Source organism: Mustelus asterias, chromosome 13, assembly GCF_964213995.1.
Source record: "Mustelus asterias chromosome 13, sMusAst1.hap1.1, whole genome shotgun sequence".
Lineage (NCBI taxonomy): Eukaryota > Metazoa > Chordata > Chondrichthyes > Carcharhiniformes > Triakidae > Mustelus > Mustelus asterias.
The window spans coordinates 108,554,596-108,577,458 of NC_135813.1; the positions used below are offsets into that span (position 1 = coordinate 108,554,596).

Genomic DNA, 22,863 nt, shown 5'->3' on the forward strand with positions numbered 1-22,863 from the left:
GAATTACAAATTCGCAATCTGAACTACAAAGTTCAAAATGGACCATATCCAATTCTAAAAATACGGGGGCTGGTGAACATGGTATGTGCCCTATGCCACCCCCTGCAAAAGGAAATCTTGTAAGCACCCTTTATTAACCTGTAAATTGACTGCTGCTGCAGACACCACTTTTGTACAATGTGCCTAGATATTTCATACCATCTATAATTCGGACTTTTTTTTGAGTTGTCTACGTTTTTTTGAAATTGTTAGCCTTCTCTGCTTTTCTAGGTTGGTGAAGCATTCTCTGAATTCAACGGGAGAATACTGAAATACTACTGGAAACCAATTATAAACTGAATACTGTGTGCTTTCAACAACCATTCTGGTATTGAGCAGCAGTTGCAAATTTATTGGCTGTTATAGAATGATAGAGCCTTAAAGGAAGCTATCCAGCCTGTTGTACTGTGCGGCTCTTCAGTAGAGCTATTCAATTTGTCCTACTTCCTTGGTCTTTCCCCAGGAATTTTATGCTCCATTCAAGTATTTTTCTGATTTACTTTCAAAAGTTATTATTGATGCTACTTCCACCACCATTTCAAGTAGCTCATTTTAGCAAACAACAACGCTTATTTAAAAATAAAACCCCATGTTGGCTCTGGTTATTTTGCCAATCACCTTAAATTTGTGTTCTCTGGTTACTGACCCAGTTCTTCCTTAATTACTCTATTGAAACCCTTCATTGTTTTGAACACCTGTCAAGTTTCCTTTTATCCTGTATGGAGAACAACCCCATCTTCTCCAGTCTCTTTGACATAACTGAAGTCACTCATCTCTTGCACTATTCTCGTAAATCTATTCTGGACCCTCTGCAAAGTCTAGATATCCTTCCTAAAGTGTGGTGTCCAGAATTGATCACCACTTCAGCTGAGGCCTAACCAGTCTTTTACTCCCAAATAACTGGTTGTTAGATAATATTGTGCAATAATAGGAGTCTGCCATATGGCTATGGCCTGTTAATTGTGTTCCGTTTTGTTAGCAGTGCAAGCAATAGAAAAATAACTAAAAAATGAATTTTAATTGAGCGAAAGTTTAAAAAAAAATAGGTGTTCAAATAGCTATAACATGACAACACACGGATAATCTGTGGATTTTTTGTTCATCTTTTTTGCCATGATTGAGTTACAGTTTCCATCATGAGATATCACCAAGAGTTCAGACCTAGGAGCAGAAGGGAAGGAATTAGAGGTTGTCACCAGGTTGTTTTTTCCAGTCTCCCAGCAGACAGCGTGAGTCTCAAGTGACAAAGCCCTGAAAGCCAATCCCAATTTCATTGAATTGCTGCAGTTTGCATGTAACTTGGAGAGACCAGAAAAGGGAGAAAGAAATGGATGAGCGTTAATCCTTTTCAGAAGCTATCACAATGAAACACCATTTGGCTCATGCAATGCGATGAATGTTTTGGAAATATGTCAAAAGTTGATGCATCAGTTAAGATTAATAGATCATAAGAAATAGGAGCAGGAGCAGGCCAGTCAACCCATTGAATCTGCTCCACCATTCACAAAAATCATGTCTGACCTGATTATAAGCTTAAAGCCACTTTCTGCTTTGCTCCATAAAACTCTTGATTCCTTAGTTGATCAAAATCTGTCCAACCCAACCATGAATATATTCAATGACCTAGCCTCCACTGCTTTTTGAGTAGAGACTTCCAAAGTCTAATGACCCCTCTGAGAAAGAAAAATCGGTTTAAATGGAACACCTTTTGAACTGTGTCCCCTAATTATAAACTCCCCCACATGAGAAAACATCAACCCAACAATCACTCTGTCAAGTCCCCTCGGAATCTTGTATGTTTCAATAAGATCACCTCTTGTCCTTCTCAACTTCAAGGAGTATAGGGCTAATCTTCTCAACCGTTCCTCATGAGACAACCCCTTCACCCCAGGGATCAGTCGACTGAAACTTCTCTGAACTGCTTCTAATACAATTATATCCTTCCTTGAGTAATTAATTTTTAAAATTCATTCGTGGGACATGGACATCATTGGCTGGCCATCAGTTATTGCCCATCCCTAGTTTCCCTTGAATGGGTGGCTTGCTAGACTATTTCAGAGGGCAGTTCAGAGTCAACCACATTGCTGTGGCTCTGAAGTCACATGTAGGCCAGATCAGGTAAGGACGGCAGATTTCCTTCCCAGAAGGACATTAGTGAACCAGATGGTTTTTTTCTGACAATCGATAATGGTTTTCCTGGTCATCAGTACGCTCTCAATTCCAGAGAGACCAAATTGTATCCAGTACTCCAGATGCAGTCTCACAAAGGCCTTGTATAGCTGTAGAAAGACTTCCCTACTTTTATACTTCATTCCCTTTGCAATAATGGCCTATACTCTTCTTTGCCTTCCTATTCACTTGCTGCACCTGCACGTTAGCTTTCTTTAGTTTGTGCACGTTCTACATTTGAATAATATTCTGCTTTTCTATTCTTCCTGCCAAAATGGACAAGCTCACATTTTAGTGAGACTGCATCTGGACTACTACAATCACAATTTGAGTACTTTACATTTTCTGATATTTTTCTTTTGATAAAAGTTCTCAACACTGGCAATGTTTTAGCATTTGACTGAAGGGAGCTTTAGAGTAAAAATTAAGAGCATGCAAAAACCCTACAGAGGGTTTGTTGCTTGGATCCGCAAGCAGTCCTTTATTTTTATATTAATGGTGTGAAAATAAATAATCATTCAGTGAGTTGAACTGAAACCCTTCTAGATGTTGTATAAATTGGGTACAATGCTATACCTTGTTTTCTTTCACAGGTTCGAGTGCTGTTCTTGTGACCTCTACACCAATAAAACGTGAAGGAGTACTGGCTTGTGCAGTTACCCAGCCTAGTGTTGTTATCACACCAGCTGCCATTGCCACGGTAAGCTGTCACCTGCTTGGGGCAAGATTTGTTGCATCCTTAACTGCTTTGATAAAATTAAATTGGGGGGGGGGGTGTTCAATAAATATAAAAAAGTATTCTATAAACTAATTTTACCATTGACGTAATTTAATCCATGTGACATCTAATAAATTGACACAAAAAATTGCCTATGGATTTTAGTAGTGAAATGGATTTCATGTTGTCAATCAAGCAATTGTAGATCAGCAGAGGGAGCCTGACTCTGTATCAACCCATATTAGATGTGTGGTGAGATGCCCAGTTTAGCTGCCACCAATGAATTAAATCTTAGAAGAGCAACCCTAATGCACCAGCTAACACAATAGGCCTTATCAGGATGAGATATTAAATGAAGCAATGTTTTGAAAATTTTCTTTTCATCTGGCCTCTTGTTTTTTTTGCTAATTACTCTACGATTCTATACCTTAAATCCATGTCCTCTGTTACTTAACCATATACCTAGATGAACAATTTCCCCTTGTATTTTAAGGAATCTTATAAGAGCAACCTGTACTGACATAACACGTTTTACATAAAGCAATGTTTGAAGGAATTTCAGGGGCATTATAAAACAGGATATGACATTGAGGGCCACATTTTTTAAAATTCATTCATGGGATGTGGGCATGGTTGGCTAGGTCAGTTTTTATTGCCCAGCCTTAATTACCCTGTGAGCTGTCGTCTTCAACCACTGCAGTCCATGTGGTGTAGGTACACTCTCAGTTAGGGAGGGAGTTCCACGATTTGGTCCCAACGACAGTGGAGGAATGGCAATATGTTTCCAGATCGGGATGCTGAGTGGCTTGGAGGGGAACTTCAAGGTGCTGGTGCTCCCAAGTGTCTGCTACCTGTGTCCTTCTAGATGGTAGCGATTGTGTGTTTATATTCTTAAGTAAGGAGACCAAACTACCCAACACTCCAGATGTAGTCTCACCAAAGCCCTGTACAGATCTAGCAAGATTCCCTACTTTTATATTCTATTCCCTTTGTAATAAATTTCAATATTCCGTTTGCCTTCCCAATCGGCTGCTGTACCAGCATGCTAACATTTTGTGATTTCATGCACCAGGACACTCAGATTCTGCTGTACTGCATCATTCTGCAGTGTCTCCATTTAAATAATATTCTGCTTTTCTATTCTTCCTGCCAAAGTGGGCAAGCGTCCACGTTGCCACATTTTGCCACGTTATAGTCCATCAGCCAAATCTTTACCTACTCATTTAACCCATTTATATCCCTTTGTGACCTCTTTGTATCCTCCTCGCAACATGCTTTTATGACCATCTTTGTGTCATCAAATTTAGTAACCGTAGACTTGGTTTGTGCATCAGGGTCATTAACATAGATTGTAAATAATTGAGGCCCCAGCACTGATTCCCATAGCACTCTGCTAATTACAGCTTGCCAACTTGTCAAAGATCCATTTATCGCAACTCTTTGCTTCCTGTTATCAATCTCTTATCCATGCCAATACGTTACCCCCCACGCTATGTGCTCTTATCTTACCTTTTTATGTGGCGTCTATTGAATGTCTTCTGGAAATCCAAATACACATATCTACTGGTTCCCCATTATCCACCTCCTTGTTAATTCATCAAAGAACTGTAATAAATTAGTCAAACATGATTTTCCTTTCATAAAACTACATTGACTCTGCCTTATTTTAAGATTTTCTGAATAGCCTGCTACCACCTCCTTAATAATGGATTCAAGCAATTTCCCCATGTGTAGCTTGGCTAACTAGCCTCTAGCTTCCTGTGTTCTGTCTCCCTCCTTTGCTGAATAGGGGTGTTACATTTGTGGCTTTCCAATCTCTGGGACCTTTACAGAATTTAGGAAAATGATGATCCACTATCTCTGTAGCCACTTCTTTAAGACGCTAGGATGTAGACCATTAGGCTCAGAAAACTCCTCATCCTTTAGTCCCAATAGTTTTCCCAGTACCATTTCCCTAGTGATTGTGATTGCTTTTTCATTGTTGGTTTTTAACTATTCTTGGGATGCTTTTTGTATCTTCTGCAATGAAGACTGATACAAAATACTTGTTCAACATTTCATCATTTACTTGTTTCCCTATTAATTTCCCAGTCTCTCTCTTGTAGGGATCAATGCTGATTTTTAGCTGTTTATTTCCTTTTTATACAGTTGTAGAAACTTACTGCCTGGTTTTATATTTCTAGTTAGTTTTCTCTCATACTCTTAAATAATCATAAAATGCCTACAGTGCAGAAGGGAGCCATTTAGCCTATCAAGCCTACACTGACATCAATCCCCCCAGGCCTTATCCCGGTTACCCCACATATTTACCTCACCAATCCCCTGACACCCGAGAGCAATTTAGTATGTCCAGTCCACCTAACCCGAACATCTTGGAGTATAGGAGGACACTGGAGCACCCTGAGGAAACCCATACAAACACGGGGAGAATGTGTAAACTCCACGCAGTCACCCATGCCGGAATTAAACCTGGGTCCCTGGTGCTGTGAGGCAGCAGTGCTAACCATTGTGCCACCATGCCACCCCGTGAGGAAGAAAATTTTTGCTGATTTCAAAAATGTATCCAATCTTCTGACTTCTAATCTTCACAGTATTGTGTGTGTTTTCTTTCAATTTGATACTATCCTTAACTTGGTCTTAGTTGGCCATGGATGGTCCATCCAGCTCAGTCTTTTATTTCTCAATAGAATAAATCTTTGAGAGTTATGAAATATCTCTTTAAATATATGCCACTGTTTCTCTGTCTAACTTTTTAACTTGTTTCCAGTCTACTTTAGCCAACTCTGTCTTCTTATCCTTATATTTTTAAGTTTAGTTTAGTCATTTTAGACGCAAGTTTCTCACCCTCAAACTGGTTGTGAAATTCTATCATGTTATGATCACTGTTGCCTCGAGGCTTATTGATTGTAAGGTCATTAATGTCTCATTACACAAAAACAGGTCTAAAATCTGCTCTGTCGTTGGCTCAAATGTACTGCTCTAAGGAATTTCTAGGCTACCTTTTGGCCATTTGATTTGTCCAATCTATATGACGATTAAAATCGCCCACGATTATTGCAGTGTTTTTTTGCACGTCCCCATTATTTCTTTATGTATACTCAGTCCGACAATGTAGCTACTTTTAGGGCAGCCATACGACTGCTTTTCTTACTTTTTTAAAAATCTCCACCCAAACTGATTCTACATCTTTTGAACCAAGGTCATTTCTTGCTACTGTATAAATCTCAACCTTTAATAACAGAGCTATTGCACAACCATTCTAGCAAAGTTCTTCTGCACCTTGTCTAAGGTCTTATGTTTAAAACCTTCCTAAATTGTGCCCAAAATTGGACTTGATAGAACTGGAACCTAACCAGCATGATTTCCTTGCTTTTGTAACCTTAGCCTCTGTTAAAAAGCAGAAGATTTTGAATGCTATTTAAAGTTGCCCTGCAATCTTTAAAGATTTATGTGCGTACAGCCCCAGGTTCCTCTGTTCCTCCACCACCTCTAAACTTGTACCATTTAGTTTATACTATCTCTTTTTCTTCAGCAGCCTTCTAGATTGATTAGAGCCTTTAACTTCCTTTCCTTCCGCATGTTTTAACAGGAGTTTGATTGTTGTGAACTATTACCTCTAGTTTGCAGACTTCGCGCATTCATGGGGAAATTTACATTAGGATACGAATATGCTAAGACAGATGAAGTTCTGTTGCATTGTAGTTCATGAGGATTTCGATGCTTGATTACTTGTAAAACAGTTTGAATACAATGGAGGTAGTTATAAGGATTTTTTTTAAAAATCCAGACGTTAACAAAGGGTACTTTTTAGTTGATAGAAGATTAGTGATTTGTTTTCTGGAAGTATCGTGTAATAATGCCTTATGAGAACCAATAAATATTTCCATTGTACTCTAGTCTGCTACTAACAAAACTAACACTTTTCAGTTTCCTGAAAAATGGTTACCTTAAAATGAACCTTCTTAACAATTTGACCACATTAGCTGATTTTTTTTCACCACATAGGCGGATTTATCGTAGCTGCATAGGCACGTCAAATAAAAGCTATTGTGTAACAATTGGCAATTTAATGTACTTTGAAAGGTGGTTTTATTGCGTTTGAAGATTTAAAATAAGTTATGGGGAGATTTCCCAAAACACCTTGAGGTTGTGCACATTGTTTTCCCTGAAGTCCAAATACCGTAAAAACTGACCCTTTGATAATGGTTGTTTCAGTGTACGAGAAGGTGGGGGAATTTGCAGACTTTCAGTTTCTAATCAAACTAAAAATATCTCATGATTTTTTTTCACAAAAATATATACTAATGAATGTCCCTTAGTCTTGCTCAGAGGAAACCGTTTATCTTGTAAATGTATTTGTAGTGTCTGAGAACAACAGTTTCCTGGAGAACTATCATAAGAGGTTGATCGGGTACAGCACCACCTCTGCAGCAACTAGGACAAGTTGGGGAATGGCGGGGGGGGGAGAGGTTGAAATGGACCACTATTTTGAAGGATAAAAATGAGTGCTAAATCGATGCAATATTAATGAGACTCGAGTCTGACTTCGCACAATTCTAATTTAGGATGGCACAGTGGTTAGCACTGCTGCATCACAGGGCCAGGGACCTGGGTTCGATTCCCGGCTCCAGTTTCCTTCCACAATCTGAAAGTTTGCACCTTCTCCCCGTGTCTGCGTGGATTTTCTCTGGGTGCTCCAGTTTCCTCCCACAGTCCAAAAGACATGCTGGTTAGGTGCAATGACCATGCCAAATTCTCCCTCCGTGTACCCGACATGTGCCGGAGTGTGGCGAAAGGGAATTTTCACAGTAACTTAATTGCGCTGTTGATGTAAGCCTACCTGAGACACTAATAAATAAACTTTTAATTTCTAATTGTCATCATTTAAATTTTCTTGAAACAGTCTATCAGGGCTCCGTGCATCTACTCCCACCTGAAGATCTTGAGTGGGCTGATTGACACACAGGTTTCGGGGGCCTCTCAGTGACCTAGGAACAGGCTGCACAGGCTCTTAGACACAGCACTGGTGGCTCTGCTGAAAGAAGGTCCGGAGGAGGAGGTGTATTTTGTAACTGCAGGCGGGAAGCAGTCCACTTTGCCCTCCTGTCCCCCCCTCGTGCAGTAGCTGGTGCTGTTCTGCGTAGCTTAATTCTCCCATTCCTCATCATACCAAGGGGGACCCTCAGAAAAATGTTGTTGACTAAGCACTCTTTCTCCTGCTGCTTCTGTAAGTTTTCCAATAAGGTAGAGCAATACAATACTGGCTCGTTTTAAGTAAAGACCTCAAAAGAATTTATAGAATGAGTGGCGATAAAAAGCACTTTCAGAGAGTCAGTGCAGAATTGATGGGCCGAACAGCCTCATTCTGTACTGTAGGGATTCTATGGTTCTTCTATGGTTAAAAGTATTAGTATAATCTTGACTAAGTGTCCTAGTAAATCACCCGATGTAGAAACGTAGGAACTGGAGCAGGAGTAGGCCATTCAGCCTTTCAAGTCTTCTCCACCATTCAATATGATCATCTTATCTCAACACCATACTTCCGTTCTCTCCCTATACCCCTTGACAGCTTTAGAGTCTCGGAATCTATTTCCTCCTCAAATATTTTCAGTGACATTGCCTCCACAGCCTTCTATGGTAGAGAGTTTCACATGTTCAGCACCCTGAATGAAGAAGTTTCTCCTTATCTCAGTCCTAAATGGCACACTCCAAATCCTGAGTCTCAAATTTCAATAGTCCTCTTCAAACTTCCAGTATCAAATGAATAGTGAAAGATAATATAGCTTTAAGTTCTGCAGAGTTCTCAGCAATGACTTGTTTACTCCTGTTCCGCTGGTCACTCTTGGGAAGGATCATTTAATGCGGTGTTGTTTGCCAAAATGATGTGCAGCCTCTTGAACGAGCACTAGTAGGCAATTTAATTGTCAGTCTATGCTCTGGGCACCCGTTACTAGTGCTGACTTCAACACCTTTAACATGGTGCATCATATGCTAAACAAGGGCTAGACTTGCACTGCAGTAAAAGACCCCAGTTTAGCCAAATACTTGAGCATCTAAAATATTTGGCCAAAATCACCCCATGATATTATTCTGAAGAGTTATTGTGCTGTTTCACGATGTGGGGAAGGTTCAGGTGGCAGCAGGGTTGGCTGTTGTACATTAGATTTCAGATATAGCTTCTGGAGGCAATGCAACATAATTTGGTATTTACATTCACTGTTTCTGTGATAACATTCATTTGAACACTAACAATAAAATTGTCAACTTAGATTGATGGATTCTGTTCTGGGTTGGTGTGGGATGGTAAGGAAAAGCAGGGGTTATTCGCACTACAAAGTGCTCCTGCATTTGTTGCCCATCTGGTGCCAAGGTTTGGGACAGTGGCTGAGGGCTAAAGAGGACTTTTCAGTGGGAGGACGAGTATCTAGTAGGTACCAACAATATAGGTAGGACTGGGAAAGAGCTTCTGCTTTGGAAACATGAGCAGCTGAGAGCTAAATTAAAAAACAGAACGTTAAAACAACAATCCCTGGATTATTACCCAAGCCATGAGGGTGGCATGGTGGCCTAGTGGTTAGTACTGCTGCCTCACAGCACCAGGGACCCTGGTTCAATTCCGGGCTCGGGTCACTGTCTGTGTGGAGTCCTCCCCGTGTCTGCGGGGGTGGGATTGTTGCTGATGCAGGCTCGATGGCCTCTTCCTGCACTGTAGATTCTAAGGACAAATTGGCGTAGAGTAAATAAGATTAGAGCATTGAATGTGTGGCTCAAAGATTGGTGTGGAGAAAATGGGTTTTGATTCATGGGCAAAATACCAGTGAGCTAGGAAAAATGGGGGGTGCACTGTTAAGACAGTCTTCATCTGAACTGGGATCAGTATTCTGGTGAGTGGCATAACTAGAATGGTAGAGAGGGCTTTAAATAGTGGGGGTGAGGGGGTCATGTGAAAGAAGATGTGGAAAATTAGAGGGAAAGGACAAGGCAAGTGAGCAAGGTAACAATAAGCATGATGACAATCAGAACGTGGCAAGAAGGGACAGACTTTGCAAACTAACAGTGCGGCAGCAGGTAAGACCAGAGTTTGCAAAAATAGTAAAAAGACAGAACTAAAAGCTCTATATCTGAATGAGGTTTGCATTCATAGCAAAATAGATGAATAGTTAGCTCAAATTGAAATAAATACGCACAACCTGGTAGCCATTACAGAAATGTAGCTGCAAGATGACCATGATGTTCAAGTGTCCTTGACATTTAAGACAGATGAGAATTTTTTTTCTGTCAGTGGGCCATCAGTCTTTGGAATTTTGTTCCAAGGACAGCAATAGAAGCTGGGTCGTTGACTATTTTTAAAGTTGTTGGATTCTTGATTGACAAAGGAGTCAAAGGGTCTGGGGGTAGACACAAAAGTAGAGTTGAGGCCACAATCAGCTATAATCTTATGAAAAGGCAGAGCAGGCTCAAGGAACCAAATGGCCTACTCCTCATTTGTATGTTCCAAGGTGGGGAGGAAAGAATTAGGAAATTAACTAAAGTGAAATGACAGTATATTCATAAATATGTTACATGAAGTTGAAATTAAGTGAAACTATTTTCAACTTCTATATCTTTGCCTTACTGTGAAAGAAAAAGGATTGCTGCTTCATGATGAGCCTCAATTACCTTTTGGTAATTCAGACTCCATTGGGTCAATTGAAAACCACTTCTTTGAAAGACACCAGCTATACTGTCTCGCTCACAAGGACGATTTCGTCACATACTCATGTTAGACTATTGTAGAAATAATGATGTTGTCACATACCCATGTTAGACTATTGTGAAAGTAAGAATATGACAATGAGAGTCAATTTCCAAAAAAGCAAAATACTGCGAATGCTGGAAAATCTCAGCAGGTCTGATACATCTGTGGGAAGAGAATAAAGCCAACATTTCGCGTCTAGATGACTCTTCATCAGAGCTCTGACGAACACCCGTATTCTCTTTCAATCCTTCCTTATGTATTCTTCACCATTGGGGAGGTGATGGCCTAGTGGTGTTAATCCAGAAACCCAGCTAATGTTCTGGGGACCCAGGTTCGAATCCCGCCATGGCAGATGGTGGGATTTGAATTCAATTTAAAAAAATCTGTAATTAAGAATTTACTGATGACCGTGAAACCATTGTCAATTGTTGGTTCACTAACATCCTTTAGGGAAGAAAATCCTTACCTGGTCTGGTCTACATGTGACTGCAGAGCTACAGGAATGTGGTTGGCTCTCAACTGCCCTTTTAACAAGGGCAACGAGGGATGGGCAATAAATGCTGGCCAACCAGCGACACCCATGTCCCACAAATTATTTTTAAAAAACTAGCTTTATATTCCTGATTTAATTTAAATTCCATCAGCTGCCATGGTGGAATTTGAACTCACTTCCCCAGAGTATTAACTTGGGCGTCTGGAATACTTGTCCAATGGCTTTACCATGATGCCACCACCTTTCTAATGGTATTTGCATTGTGTATCTATTTTGTAAATATTTATGGGCAATTTGAAAATTGCAGTAGGATATATTTAACAGTTGGCTAGAAGCCTGTTTTAGCACCTGCTCATTAAATCTTTATGATTAAACGCTGCTTTACTGGACTTTGGGCCTTAACTTAAGCTTCAAGTTACCAGATTTTCAGGGAATATTATTGAACTTTGTTAAAATTTGGCATCTTTTTAACTTCTTATCATCTTATAGGCCAAAGTTGATTTCCGTGGAAGTATTTTAGTTGGTTCAGCACAACAACCAGGAGTGATGAGCACATCACGACAAACCTCAAAACCTGCTAAGTCAAACATGTTCGCTTCAAATGTAGCCCAGAGTGCAGTCCAGTTACAGCCCAAAGCTGAACAGAGTGCATCTGCAATCTCGAACAAGCAGGCATCTTCACCCACGCCGACAAGTAAGCAGTCATCTGAAGTTAAATTGGATTTTGAATTTTTAAATTACTTCTGTGATTTATTGTGCAGAAAAATCAGTTACATATTAGGAAATATTTTGTTCTGTGTTTATGCATTGAACATCACAGATGAATGTTTATTCTCAATAGAATTTTGCAGGCATGTATAATTTTCTAATAGTCTGTGTACTTTTCACTATAAGGCTTTCAGGGCTAGAGAAGGACTTTTATTGTCTATCTGGAATTGGCAGATATACCACAGTGCTGTTTTTCTTCCAGATATGTGTATTCCTACATTCATTTAGGACGTGAGATGAGAAATTGCTTCACTCAATGTGAATCTTTGGAATTCTCCATTGATCTGTTGAATACATTTAAGGCTGGGATAGATAGGTTTTTAATCTCTCAGAACTAAAGGGATATGGGAAGCAGGTGGGAAAATAGAGTTGAAGCTCAAGATCAGCCATGATCATATTCATAGAATCCCTATAGTGCAGAAGGAGGCCATTCGGCCCATCAAATCTGCACCGACCACAATCCCACTAGGGCTCCATTCCCGTGACCCTACATTTACCCTGCTAATCCCCTTGACACTAGAGTCAATTTAATATGGCCATTCAACCTAACCCGCACATCTTTGGGAGGAAACCAGAGCACCCGGAGGAAACCCATGTTGACACGTGGAGAATGTGCAAACTGCACACAGTGACCCGAGGCCGGAATTGAATCCGGGTCACTGGCGCTGTGAGGCAGCAGTGCTAACCACTGTGCCATCATGCTGCCCTAATTGAACGACGGAGCAGACTTGGTGGGCCATATGGTCTACCTCTGTCCCTATTTCTTGTGTCCTGTGATCTATATTAAAACAAGCTGATTGTGAATATCCTGATAACTTGCTGATTAAATTAATTGCCAATGTAACGATATGCATAATGGATCAAGAAGTTCCCTGTTTGAATCTTGGCCAGGTTGAGTTAGCAGATCTGAGTGGGGCGCTCCAATTCTGCTCAATGTTGTGGAGGGCAGAGTCCCTTGCATGGAATATTACCAGGGTTTCTGTCCCACACGCCAGGTGAGGTGCACCTGTTAATTTTGAATGAATAAGTTCAGACATAGCTCTAATTCATCTCTGTTTTGTCATCCCTTGTACTAAGATATGTTTCTTACATCATTTAGATGTTGTATCTTGTGCAAGGAGTGTCTTTATATATAGTGTGAGAGGTACCTACTTGCACTGAGCCATATTTTAACATGAATTGCCATCTGATTTGATGGGGATGTGTGTTGGGGAAACGAGATAATTTCCCAGTAATATTTTTAATATGGCTGTTGAGACTAAGAGCTGATTTACACCCCCCCCTCCCCAAATTGTAACATATGTATGAGAAATGTATTTTTCTACTGTTTACTTTGACTGAATGGTAGCACATTCTCACTTGAGTCAGTTGGTCGTGATGGCATGGTGGCACAGTGGTTAGCACTACTGCCTCAGTGCCAGGGACCCGGGTTCAATTCTGGCTTTAGGCCACTGTCTGTGTGGACTTTACACATACTCCTTGTGTCTGGTTTCTTCCCAGAGTCCAAAGATGTGTGGGTTAGGTTACTGGCTATGCTAAATTGCCCCTTAGTGTTGGGGGATTGGCAGGGTAAATATGTGGGGTGACAGAGATAGGGCCTGGGTGGGATTGCTGTTGGTGCAGACACGATGGACCGAATGGCCGCCTTCTGTACTGTTATTGATTCTATGATTCAGTTTCCACTTGAGCTTCAAGCAACTAATCTGAGGTGGAACTTCAGCCCAGTATTGTGATGGAGGTGGAAGAGAAATTAAACTAAAGCCCCATGAGTCCTGAGGCAGATATTAAAGATCCATTGGTACTATTCAAAGATGAGTTCTCCCATTACCTTGTCCAATATTGATCAACCAACATCAATAAAAGAGATTGCTAGGTTATTTGTCTCTCTGCTATGGAAGCTTGCTGTATACAAAATGGATGATAGGTTGTCCTACTTTACCACAAGAATATTTTGGCTATAAGTGGTCATGAAATATACTATATCAATTCAAGTTCTCTTCTTCCTTCCCTTCAGCAGGATCTGCAGTTTGCAAGAAGTTGCTGCAAATAAATCCAGCGCACTCTTTCATTTTAGGGATTCCTTGTGTTAAACCTTTTAAAACTTTACACTTACTGGTTGCATTTGGCCATAAGCTACTGATGGACCTTAGTAAAACGTGAACTTTCTGGCATTATTCTTTTATCCTAATGCTAAGAATGTATTGGTTGAGAATTATCACTATTGAATGTTCTCATTAACTGATGAATATTGTACAATATTTTAAATGGTACAGTCTGTTAACATGAGTAATTTGCCAAATAATTTAAAACCATTTATACACAGTTGGCTTTAATGTATTTTTCTTCAGGCGGGGACCGACAGAATTCAGGTCAAGGATCTCCAGCAGCTTCAGAAAGAATCCCAAGCCCACAGTCTCCCATAAACAATTCTACAAAACTTAAGCCAGACCAACCATTTAAGGTAACAGATTCTCTCCATAATGTTTGCCTAATTTTTGAAGTAGCTTTTTTCATTTAACTTCATGGGCAAAGGTCTCCTCTCCTCCCCTAAACTTGCATATACTTCAATTTGGGGAATAGACTACAGAGCTGTCTCCAAGCCTTTATATATCTGGTTTGTAATTGGGTTACTAGGAGGTTCATGAGAACAATGTAGGATAAGTGGTACTCATCTTTCCTGTCTGAATGAATGTGCCTCTGCTTACTGGCTCTCTGCAATTACAGTCCTGTTCCAGAAAACTCTCATTCAAGAAATCACCCGCGGACTGGTATTGGAATTTAATTGAAATTAAGTTGCTTGCACCCAGCGAAGGATGTATAGGAACATCTCTCTGTCAAATTGGTGCATTATTAGAAGCAAACACTTAATACAACAAATTTCTGATCTTCAATGACTTTTTACTCTTTTTTTTTCTCGTCTCGTGCTCTTTTCTCTTGCTCCCTCGCCTCGCCCTAACTCTTGCCTTCTTGTGAGCAAACCTTAAAGAAAGGTGTGCATTTGCAGTCCTCTGACAGCATCAGGCATCCTGCATGCCTGTTAGCATGAAGCTAGTACTGCCTGAGATTTACCACTGAGGTCCCCTGCTGTTCTAGTCACCAAAACTATAGCCCTGTATCTTTCCTAAAAGGAATGAAGCCATGTTTTAGCCATAGTTGGCCATTACTGTCAGTGGATGTGTTTAGCCATATGCTATGTAATGGTTTCAAGTGCCCTTGTAGTAAATTGCACAATCTATATTTGTCCCTCTTAAAGAATCCGATGCTAAGAAGATGATTCTTTGTCATCAGATAGGTATGTCTGAGGAAATTATGGCATCCTGTGGATAAACTAGCTAGGTTATAGGAGCATTTGATTATACTGACGGTATATTTTATGCAGTACCATTGAAAGAAATGTGTCTTTTATTTGGGATGCATTCGTTATTGTGGTTAGTCAGGCCTTGACATGTTTTAAGAGTGCTATTGGGTATGTTCCAGTTTTCTTTTGGAAGAGGAACCTCCACTTTCAATAATCATTTCCAAATTGCAGTTAACTATTTTTCCTGTGGAAACAAATGTTGATGGGCGAACCAGCACACTTTGAAATTCCTGCTTGGTGTCTTGTTCAGTTAATTCTCATTACATCAGCTGGGGATTTGCACAGAGAAAGCCATAGTGTGTGTTTAATGGCAGATGCAAATAAAAAAGGTACATTGTCAGTGAGACAAAGAAAAAATAAATGCAAAAAATGCTAAAAGGGTGTACTTTACATTTGATGTCTTGCATGCCTGAACAGTGAGAAATTGTATACAAAAGTAGACCTCCCAAATCCGTGGTCCTATGCATCAAAAAATATATATTGGGCACAAAGTGGACAGAAGTCTGGCAGAGTAGGATTGCCTATTTGTAAAGTTAGGTTGTGATGGTAGGATCAAGTTCAGGTCATATATCCAGATGGGTTCCTGGGTAGTGAAGGAAAAACTTTTAGAATTATTCATGAGAGTTAGCATCTGAAAAAATAAGGACCTCCATCCTGTTACTCCAGAGTATTGTTTTCTCAAATTGATGTTCTGTAACTGGAGCCTTTTTACTTCTCTTCTAGCCAAGCTAGGATATTACAGATGGGTCCAATCTGTGTAATATGTAGGTCCAGTGATCTGCAGGGTGAAATCTTTTTGATTAATAACCATTCGATATTATAATGCAGTTTTAGTAAATATATATATATTTTTTACAGAGTCTGAGAATGAACCATATTTCAGCAGAACAGAAGAGGCGATTTAACATCCGAGTGGGTTTTGACACTCTTCACAATCTAGTGACCACTTTAAAATCCCAGTCTAATGTAAAGCCGGTAGGTTGGCTGTTTAGTTTCATTTATTTTGTGGATAAGATATGATGGTTTGAAAGTCAGTTAGTATTTTATTTCTGAAACATAGAACCTGGATTGTAACTATTATGATCTCTTGCAATCTGCAAATATTTTTGCCAGCTTGGAATTTTTGCGATATGAGAGAGGCTTATGGATTATAGCAGACATGTCCAACCTTCTTTGGAGTGGGAGATTGAAACCAAATTTGAGTCTCCACCCGAGGCAGTGAACCACGATCCCAACCCTCTTTTTCCTCTTTCACGCTAGGAGTCCCAGTTCCTTCCCCCTTGTTTCTAGAAGTCCCAACTGTTGCATGAAAGAAGAAAATCCACGCCCAGCTTAAGAGAAAGAGCCTACCAACTCATCCCAACACTCTGTTCCATTTACCGCTCTGCCTTCCTGCTCTGTTCTGGTCAAATCAATACACATCTACTCAATAAAAACAAAATGTCAAAAATACTCAGCGAGTTTGCCAGCATCTGTGGAGAGAGAAACAAGTGTTCATTTTGGAGGTCATGGCCTTTCATCTGATGAAGCTGTTTCCTGATTAGTATAAAAATGCTGGTCCCTCATTGGTCTAACTGCACAAATCAGTCATTTCTAACCCATAAATTCACAGGGTTTGATCTGCTCAGTATGAAAGCGGTGAAAGGTAACTAGCGATTATGGGGCAGTCTATGTTGCCAAATGAGCAAAGAAGTTGATCAGCATAAAGATAATGATGTTGAAACAAAGCAAGTGGAGGAAAACTGGTAAATATGTTAAACTGAAAAGAGAGAAATGGGAAAGAGGGGAAGACTGAAAAAGAAAAGAGATTCAGATGGATAAAAAAAATCTTAGTTTACAGGGTTGGTATTAATTTTGCTTCATTTTAACCAGATGCTTTTGTATCTCCTGTAGATGAGCCATGCAGCCACACTACAGAAAACTGTAGAATACATAGCAAAACTACAGCAGGAGAGGACACAAATGCAGGAGGAAGCAAAACGTCTCAGGGAAGAGATTGAGGAGCTTAATGCATCAATCAAGTGAGTTTTCTCAAATAGCTACACTTTTAAAAAATGATAGTCCTTGTTCTACAAATCTACATTGACATTTATAAATATATACTGTATTTTAAAAATGGCTGTGATATAACGGAGCTTTCCTCAACTGCTTTAAATATCAGGTTAAAATGTAATTTAAATGGTGGATTACAGGATTGCTCTAATTGCAATTGCCTCTTTGAATATGTTTATAGTACTTTAACCTATTTTTGTATGTCTAGTAATAGCTATAAATCTATGGTTGTATTTTTTATGTTTAGCCATTGACATCAGCAGTAAACAAGGCTTTGAATTAACTAATTTCTTTGTCTCAGTCCATCTCCACTTGTCTCATCTTCTCCTCCTTCTCCCACCACCCCACCTCTCTTCCCACCCCTCTCCCCTACACCATCTCCCCCCTCCTTCTACTCACCACCCCATTTCCCAATCTCCACACTCTTTCACCTCTGCACCTCCTCCCAATTTCATGTTCCTTCACCTCTCCCTTGTGCGGGGGGGCAGTTGATGAATAAGCAGGGTTTCTCAAAACAAATGAATACCTACCTATTCGCAAGGTTTTTCTTTGCAGCAGCAACCTGCCTTAGAGGGTAGTTCATTAGGTCACACCTCCCAACACAAAAATCTGAGGATTTAAAGGGACCTTGCAGCTGTTAGCATTCAGTCTGGACTTCATAACAGCCATTTCAGGGAGGCGATGGCCTAGTGATATTATTGCTAGACTATCAATCCAGAAACTCAGCTAATGTTCTGGGGACCCAGGTTCAAATCCCACCGCTGCAGATGGTGGAATTTGAATTCAATAAAAAATATCTAGAATTAAGATGACCATGAAAAGCATTGTTGATTGCCGAGGGAAGGAAATCTGCCATCATCACCTGGTCTGGCCTACATGTGACTCCAGAGCAACAGCAATGTGGTTGACTCTTAAATGCCCTCGGACAACTAGAGATGGGCAATAAAAGCTGGCCAATGAATAATAAAAACAAAATTGTGCCTCGGAGCTCATGACTGCAAAATCTCATCTCGTGACCCAGTTTAGGAAACTCCGGTATAAGTGCTACTGCACATGTCTGATTCACTACATTTGAGGATGCAACAGTTCCAATGGCACACAGCTAACTTAACTTCATTGGTGCCTGCCCTGTGCATTTGTCCAATTTTTATCCAGTCGTCTTCTGAATGTGTTGACTCCTCTGGTGCCACATCTAAATGACTGTTGACAGGGGAGCCCGCTTCTCATCTGATCCACACAGATGCCACTTCTGAAAGGAAGTATTGGTAGTATTTAGGAAGCAGAACACAGGCTAATTTTGTCACTTTGTTACCCAAGGATGAAGGCCTAGCATTTCACCTCTACCATTGTCCTGACTGTTATCACAACTCTGCATTGAGAGGAGATTGTGTCTGGGCTTCTCCCGGGTTTGTATGGCTCAGCTACCACACTGGATAAACTTACTAAATCGATGGATAGTTAAGTTGTATTGTACTTTGTTTTGTGTTAGAAGTTGGTTATTTTATCGAATTATTTGATCTAATAATTACCAATTTGTAATTACATATTCCTGATTTCAGTACGTGCCATAAGCAGCTCCCTGCCACTGGTGTCCCAATGACGCAACAACGATTCGATCACATGCAGGAAATGTTCGATGAATATGTCAAATCGAGAACACTCCAGAACTGGAAGTTCTGGATTGTATCCTTTTTGATCCAGCCAAGTTAAAACACATTGCGTTCTTTGGGTGGTTTTTCCATTGAGGTGCAATTCACTTGAAATCGGCCAAAACTGCCTAAAAGATCAAGGAATCTCAAGTGCAAGCTATTTTTTTTACTGAAGGAAAACTGTTATCCCCCCCCCCCCCCCCCCCACACACACACACACACACACACACACACACACACACACACACACACACACACACACACACACTATCCACACTTTGGAATCAAATTAAAGAGCAGAATGAGTATCCGTCAATTGTGCCCATTTCCAGCCCTGCGAGAAGGCTCTTCAAATTAAACTGTTAATTTGAAGCGCAAAGGCACCTTAAAGCTTTTGAAATATTAAATAATTTGAAAAGACTGACTACTGTACACCAATGAAACCAGTAAATAGTTCCAGATAGATTTTCGAGGCCCATTTCAGTATTTTAAAATCTAGTTGCTTACAGGTCATGTGTGGTCTGGACACTGAGTCAAAAATAGCGATAACCCAGTTCTGATAGTATTAATATACCAGGGGACCACTCTTAAATACAAGAAGGAACATTTTTTAATGCAAGGGAAAATAATAAGCAATTACCATGTCCCAGCTCCAGAAAGATTATACGATTGTGATTTTTCAAGTGAGCTTGCATGGAAGCTTAAATCATAACTTCATTTTGGAAAACTGGTGCAATTTGTGCTCAGATTTGTGATTGCCTCCACAGTGAAAACTCAGCTAACCATGAATAAATACAACCTTTTTTTTTCTTCCTAATTTCTCAATTTTTCACTCTTTCTCTTCCGAAGGTGGTAACAGTGGGGTATAGTTTCCCAGCCCACCCAAAAGAGCATTCTTTGCGTGAGCATAGCTAAGAAATGTTAATTGGGTAGTTGAGCATGAATAGGGATCAGGAATGGAAGCACTGACTGATTTAGAGTATTTTGTCATTACTCATTGCGGGACTGATTTTTAAAAAAATTCAACATTTAACTTAATATTTACTCCAATGGATATTTAACCAATACTCTCATCTACTGAGTACTTAACTAACCATCTGGCAATGATATTTATCATTCAATGTGGCAGTTTCTTTCTTCAATGAACATTTGCTGAATAGTTCGATGAGTTTAAACAGAAAATAGGCAACTGTGAGAAGTCCTCGATTATTGAATTCATATATTTGACCTTTTAGTCATTACTGTACGTGGTGCAAGAAATTCACTTTACTCGAGTGTTATTTTGAAGATGCTTATGGTCGATCTCACATGATAGATTAGTAATATGCCACATTTTAAAACGAACTTAAGTTTACAATGCCATTTTCTAGGATGTAAGAAGCTACAGCCCACATTTTTACTAGATTGATACATGGCTGGGCCTGGATGAATGAATTTGGCCTTTCCATTCTTGAGTCTGCAGAGAGCTGAAAGGAAAAGATTGACATTCTGTGTTAAAACAGATTTTTTATTTGTTCATTGGCTTTGCCAGCAATGCTCATATCCCATGTTTGATGCCCAAACTTAATTGTCCTTTGAAAAGCTAGTGCTGAGCTGCCAATCTCCTCATGGGTGCACAGTGAGTTATCCAACTGTTCCCAGGGAATGTTTTCCCTTGTAAGGGCATCTAAAATTAGCTTAAAAATAATGGGTCTCCCAATCAAAATGAAGATGAGGAGGAATTTCTTCTCTCAGAATCTCATTGGCCTTTGGAATTCTCTTCCACAGACACCAGCAGAAGCTGCGTCATTGAATATATTCAAGGCTGAATTAAACAGATTTTGAAAGCTTCGTGTGTTCTGGAGGGCAGGCAGGAGAGTGGATTTAAAGATGCAATCAGATCAGCCATCTAAATTATAATGGTGGAGCAGGCTCGATGGGCCGAATTACCTACTGCTCCTATTTCTTTTGAACTTATTATGACCCTGATGTTATCAGTCTCAATGTTTGAACAAAAATGAAATCTTTTTACGAAGGGCTATTAATATTCATAACCTGTTACAAAACTCAACGTGATCCAAGTTCCAAAAAGTATCTTTGTTTTAAGTGTTACTAATTTGCTATCTTTGGTGATTGGCCATAGCACCTTCAGAATAACACTTCAGTAAATTGAATTTCTTGCACCTTGGACATTAATGATTTTCACTGTTTTATGACTAAATGTGTTCAGTGACTATGAAATTTAAAAACTTGTGATCCTTGACTCTGCAATCAGTTTAGCATAATTATAAAACCTTTGTTTGAATCCTTCAATGCCACGGTTGCGACCACAAGTTTAGATGAGTTATGCAAGACAACGTTATCCTGGTTGGATCAACATTGTTCTCTACCTGTTCTTCGACCAAGTAAGTAAAGTAAACCATCTCTTAACTTCAGATCGTTTTAATTTTTCCTCATCAGACAACCAAAGCAGATGTACACTTGAAGAGCAGAAAAGGTTGTAGGAAGTAACAACAAAATTCTTGTTAAAAATATAGCAGGAATGATGGAAAATAAAAACATATTAAATTTAAAGAGTATCAACAAACAAAATTTTGGTAAGTCTAAAAATAAAGGCATATAGACAGAGTGGGGGTGATTACCTGCCTAAGAGCTATGTACATGAGCACATGTGTCAGAGGGTTGGAGGATTTCTTTCTGCTGGACTGGTCGGTCTCATGACTTTGCCTCCAATGGGCGGATGCTCTTTGAGTCTTGTTGCGAATACCTGGTTTCAGATTTCACAAGGATCACAGAGTGACAGGGTGTTAGGAAGTTATAGAGGTATGGAGGTTTACAACATGGAAACAGGCCCTTCAGCCCAACTTGTCCATGCTGCTCAGTTTTTACCACTAAGCTAGTCCTAATTGCCTGTATTTTGCCCATATCCCTCTATACTCATCTTATCCATGTAACTGTCTAAATGCTTTTTAAACTCAATAGGGTCTTTTAAGAGACTCCTGGATGAGTACATGGGACTTTATAGGATGGCGGGTTATGGGTAGGCCTAGAAGGTAGGGATATGTTCGGCACAACTTGTGGGGCCAAAGGGCCTATTTTGTGCTGTAGTTTTTCTATGTTTCTATGTAATAAAATGGAGTTAAAAGCAGAGATAAAGGAGAGAAGATCTTCAGAAAGAATAAGGAAGCTGTGTCAGGAGGGTAGTAGTAATAATAAAACATATTCACAGCAGTGGGACCAAAGGACATCAGTCAGTGGAAACACTAAGGGTTTCACCAAGGAACAGTAAAGGATGCAAGACTCTTGTGGCTTTTGTCTACTGATCTCCTGACAAGGGTAGTGCAATGGAACGTTGTATAAATACAAAAATCAAGAAAGCTGGTAACAGATTGTCTGTTTCTATCGGCTGATCCAGAAATTAGTATTGGAAATGTTTGAGATATTTAGAACCTTTTTGGACAGTTACTTTTGAAATACAGTCAAAAGAAATATCTTGAGAGATGCCGTCTTATTTGATGCACCCTTATAGTATTGGTGGAATCTGACTAGAATGGGAATACTGACGCACAAGCCACATCAGTCAGAAAATCAGAATGACAAATCTAGAGCTAATATTTCAACAGGATGAAACACCAGTTTCTATGGAAGGTTTTGGTTAAATTCAGAGTACTTTTCTGTGAAAACGCCCATTAGTGTTGATAAGAAAATGACTAATTGCTATCTGCTCCAGTAGGCTTTACACCTCCAAAGTGACATGGCAGTTCATTTAATGGGGAATGGTTGTCAGAAAATGAGGTGTTTTTCTCTTTTTGCTTTCTCTCTTGATGTTTTTGAGGAACTTATAACCTGTTCTCAAGCTGCAAAGGATATTTTAACAGGAAATCTTAAACTGAATCAATA

The 22,863-nt window shown here is 39.8% G+C and overlaps 1 protein-coding gene across 2 annotated transcripts in view; it reads left to right on the plus strand.

The window, feature by feature from the left end:
- mlxip (MLX interacting protein) overlaps positions 1–22,863 on the plus strand; it is a 120,059-nt gene that overhangs the window by 82,868 nt on the left and 14,328 nt on the right. For both annotated transcript variants that reach the window (XM_078227515.1, XM_078227514.1), the window contains exons 10-16: positions 2,802–2,908; positions 11,647–11,851; positions 14,274–14,386; positions 16,142–16,258; positions 17,177–17,304; positions 18,895–19,018; positions 21,239–21,368. In XM_078227515.1, coding sequence (XP_078083641.1) covers positions 2,802–2,908; positions 11,647–11,851; positions 14,274–14,386; positions 16,142–16,258; positions 17,177–17,304; positions 18,895–19,018; positions 21,239–21,368 — 924 coding nt within the window. The remainder of the gene's footprint in view (positions 1–2,801; positions 2,909–11,646; positions 11,852–14,273; positions 14,387–16,141; positions 16,259–17,176; positions 17,305–18,894; positions 19,019–21,238; positions 21,369–22,863) is intronic.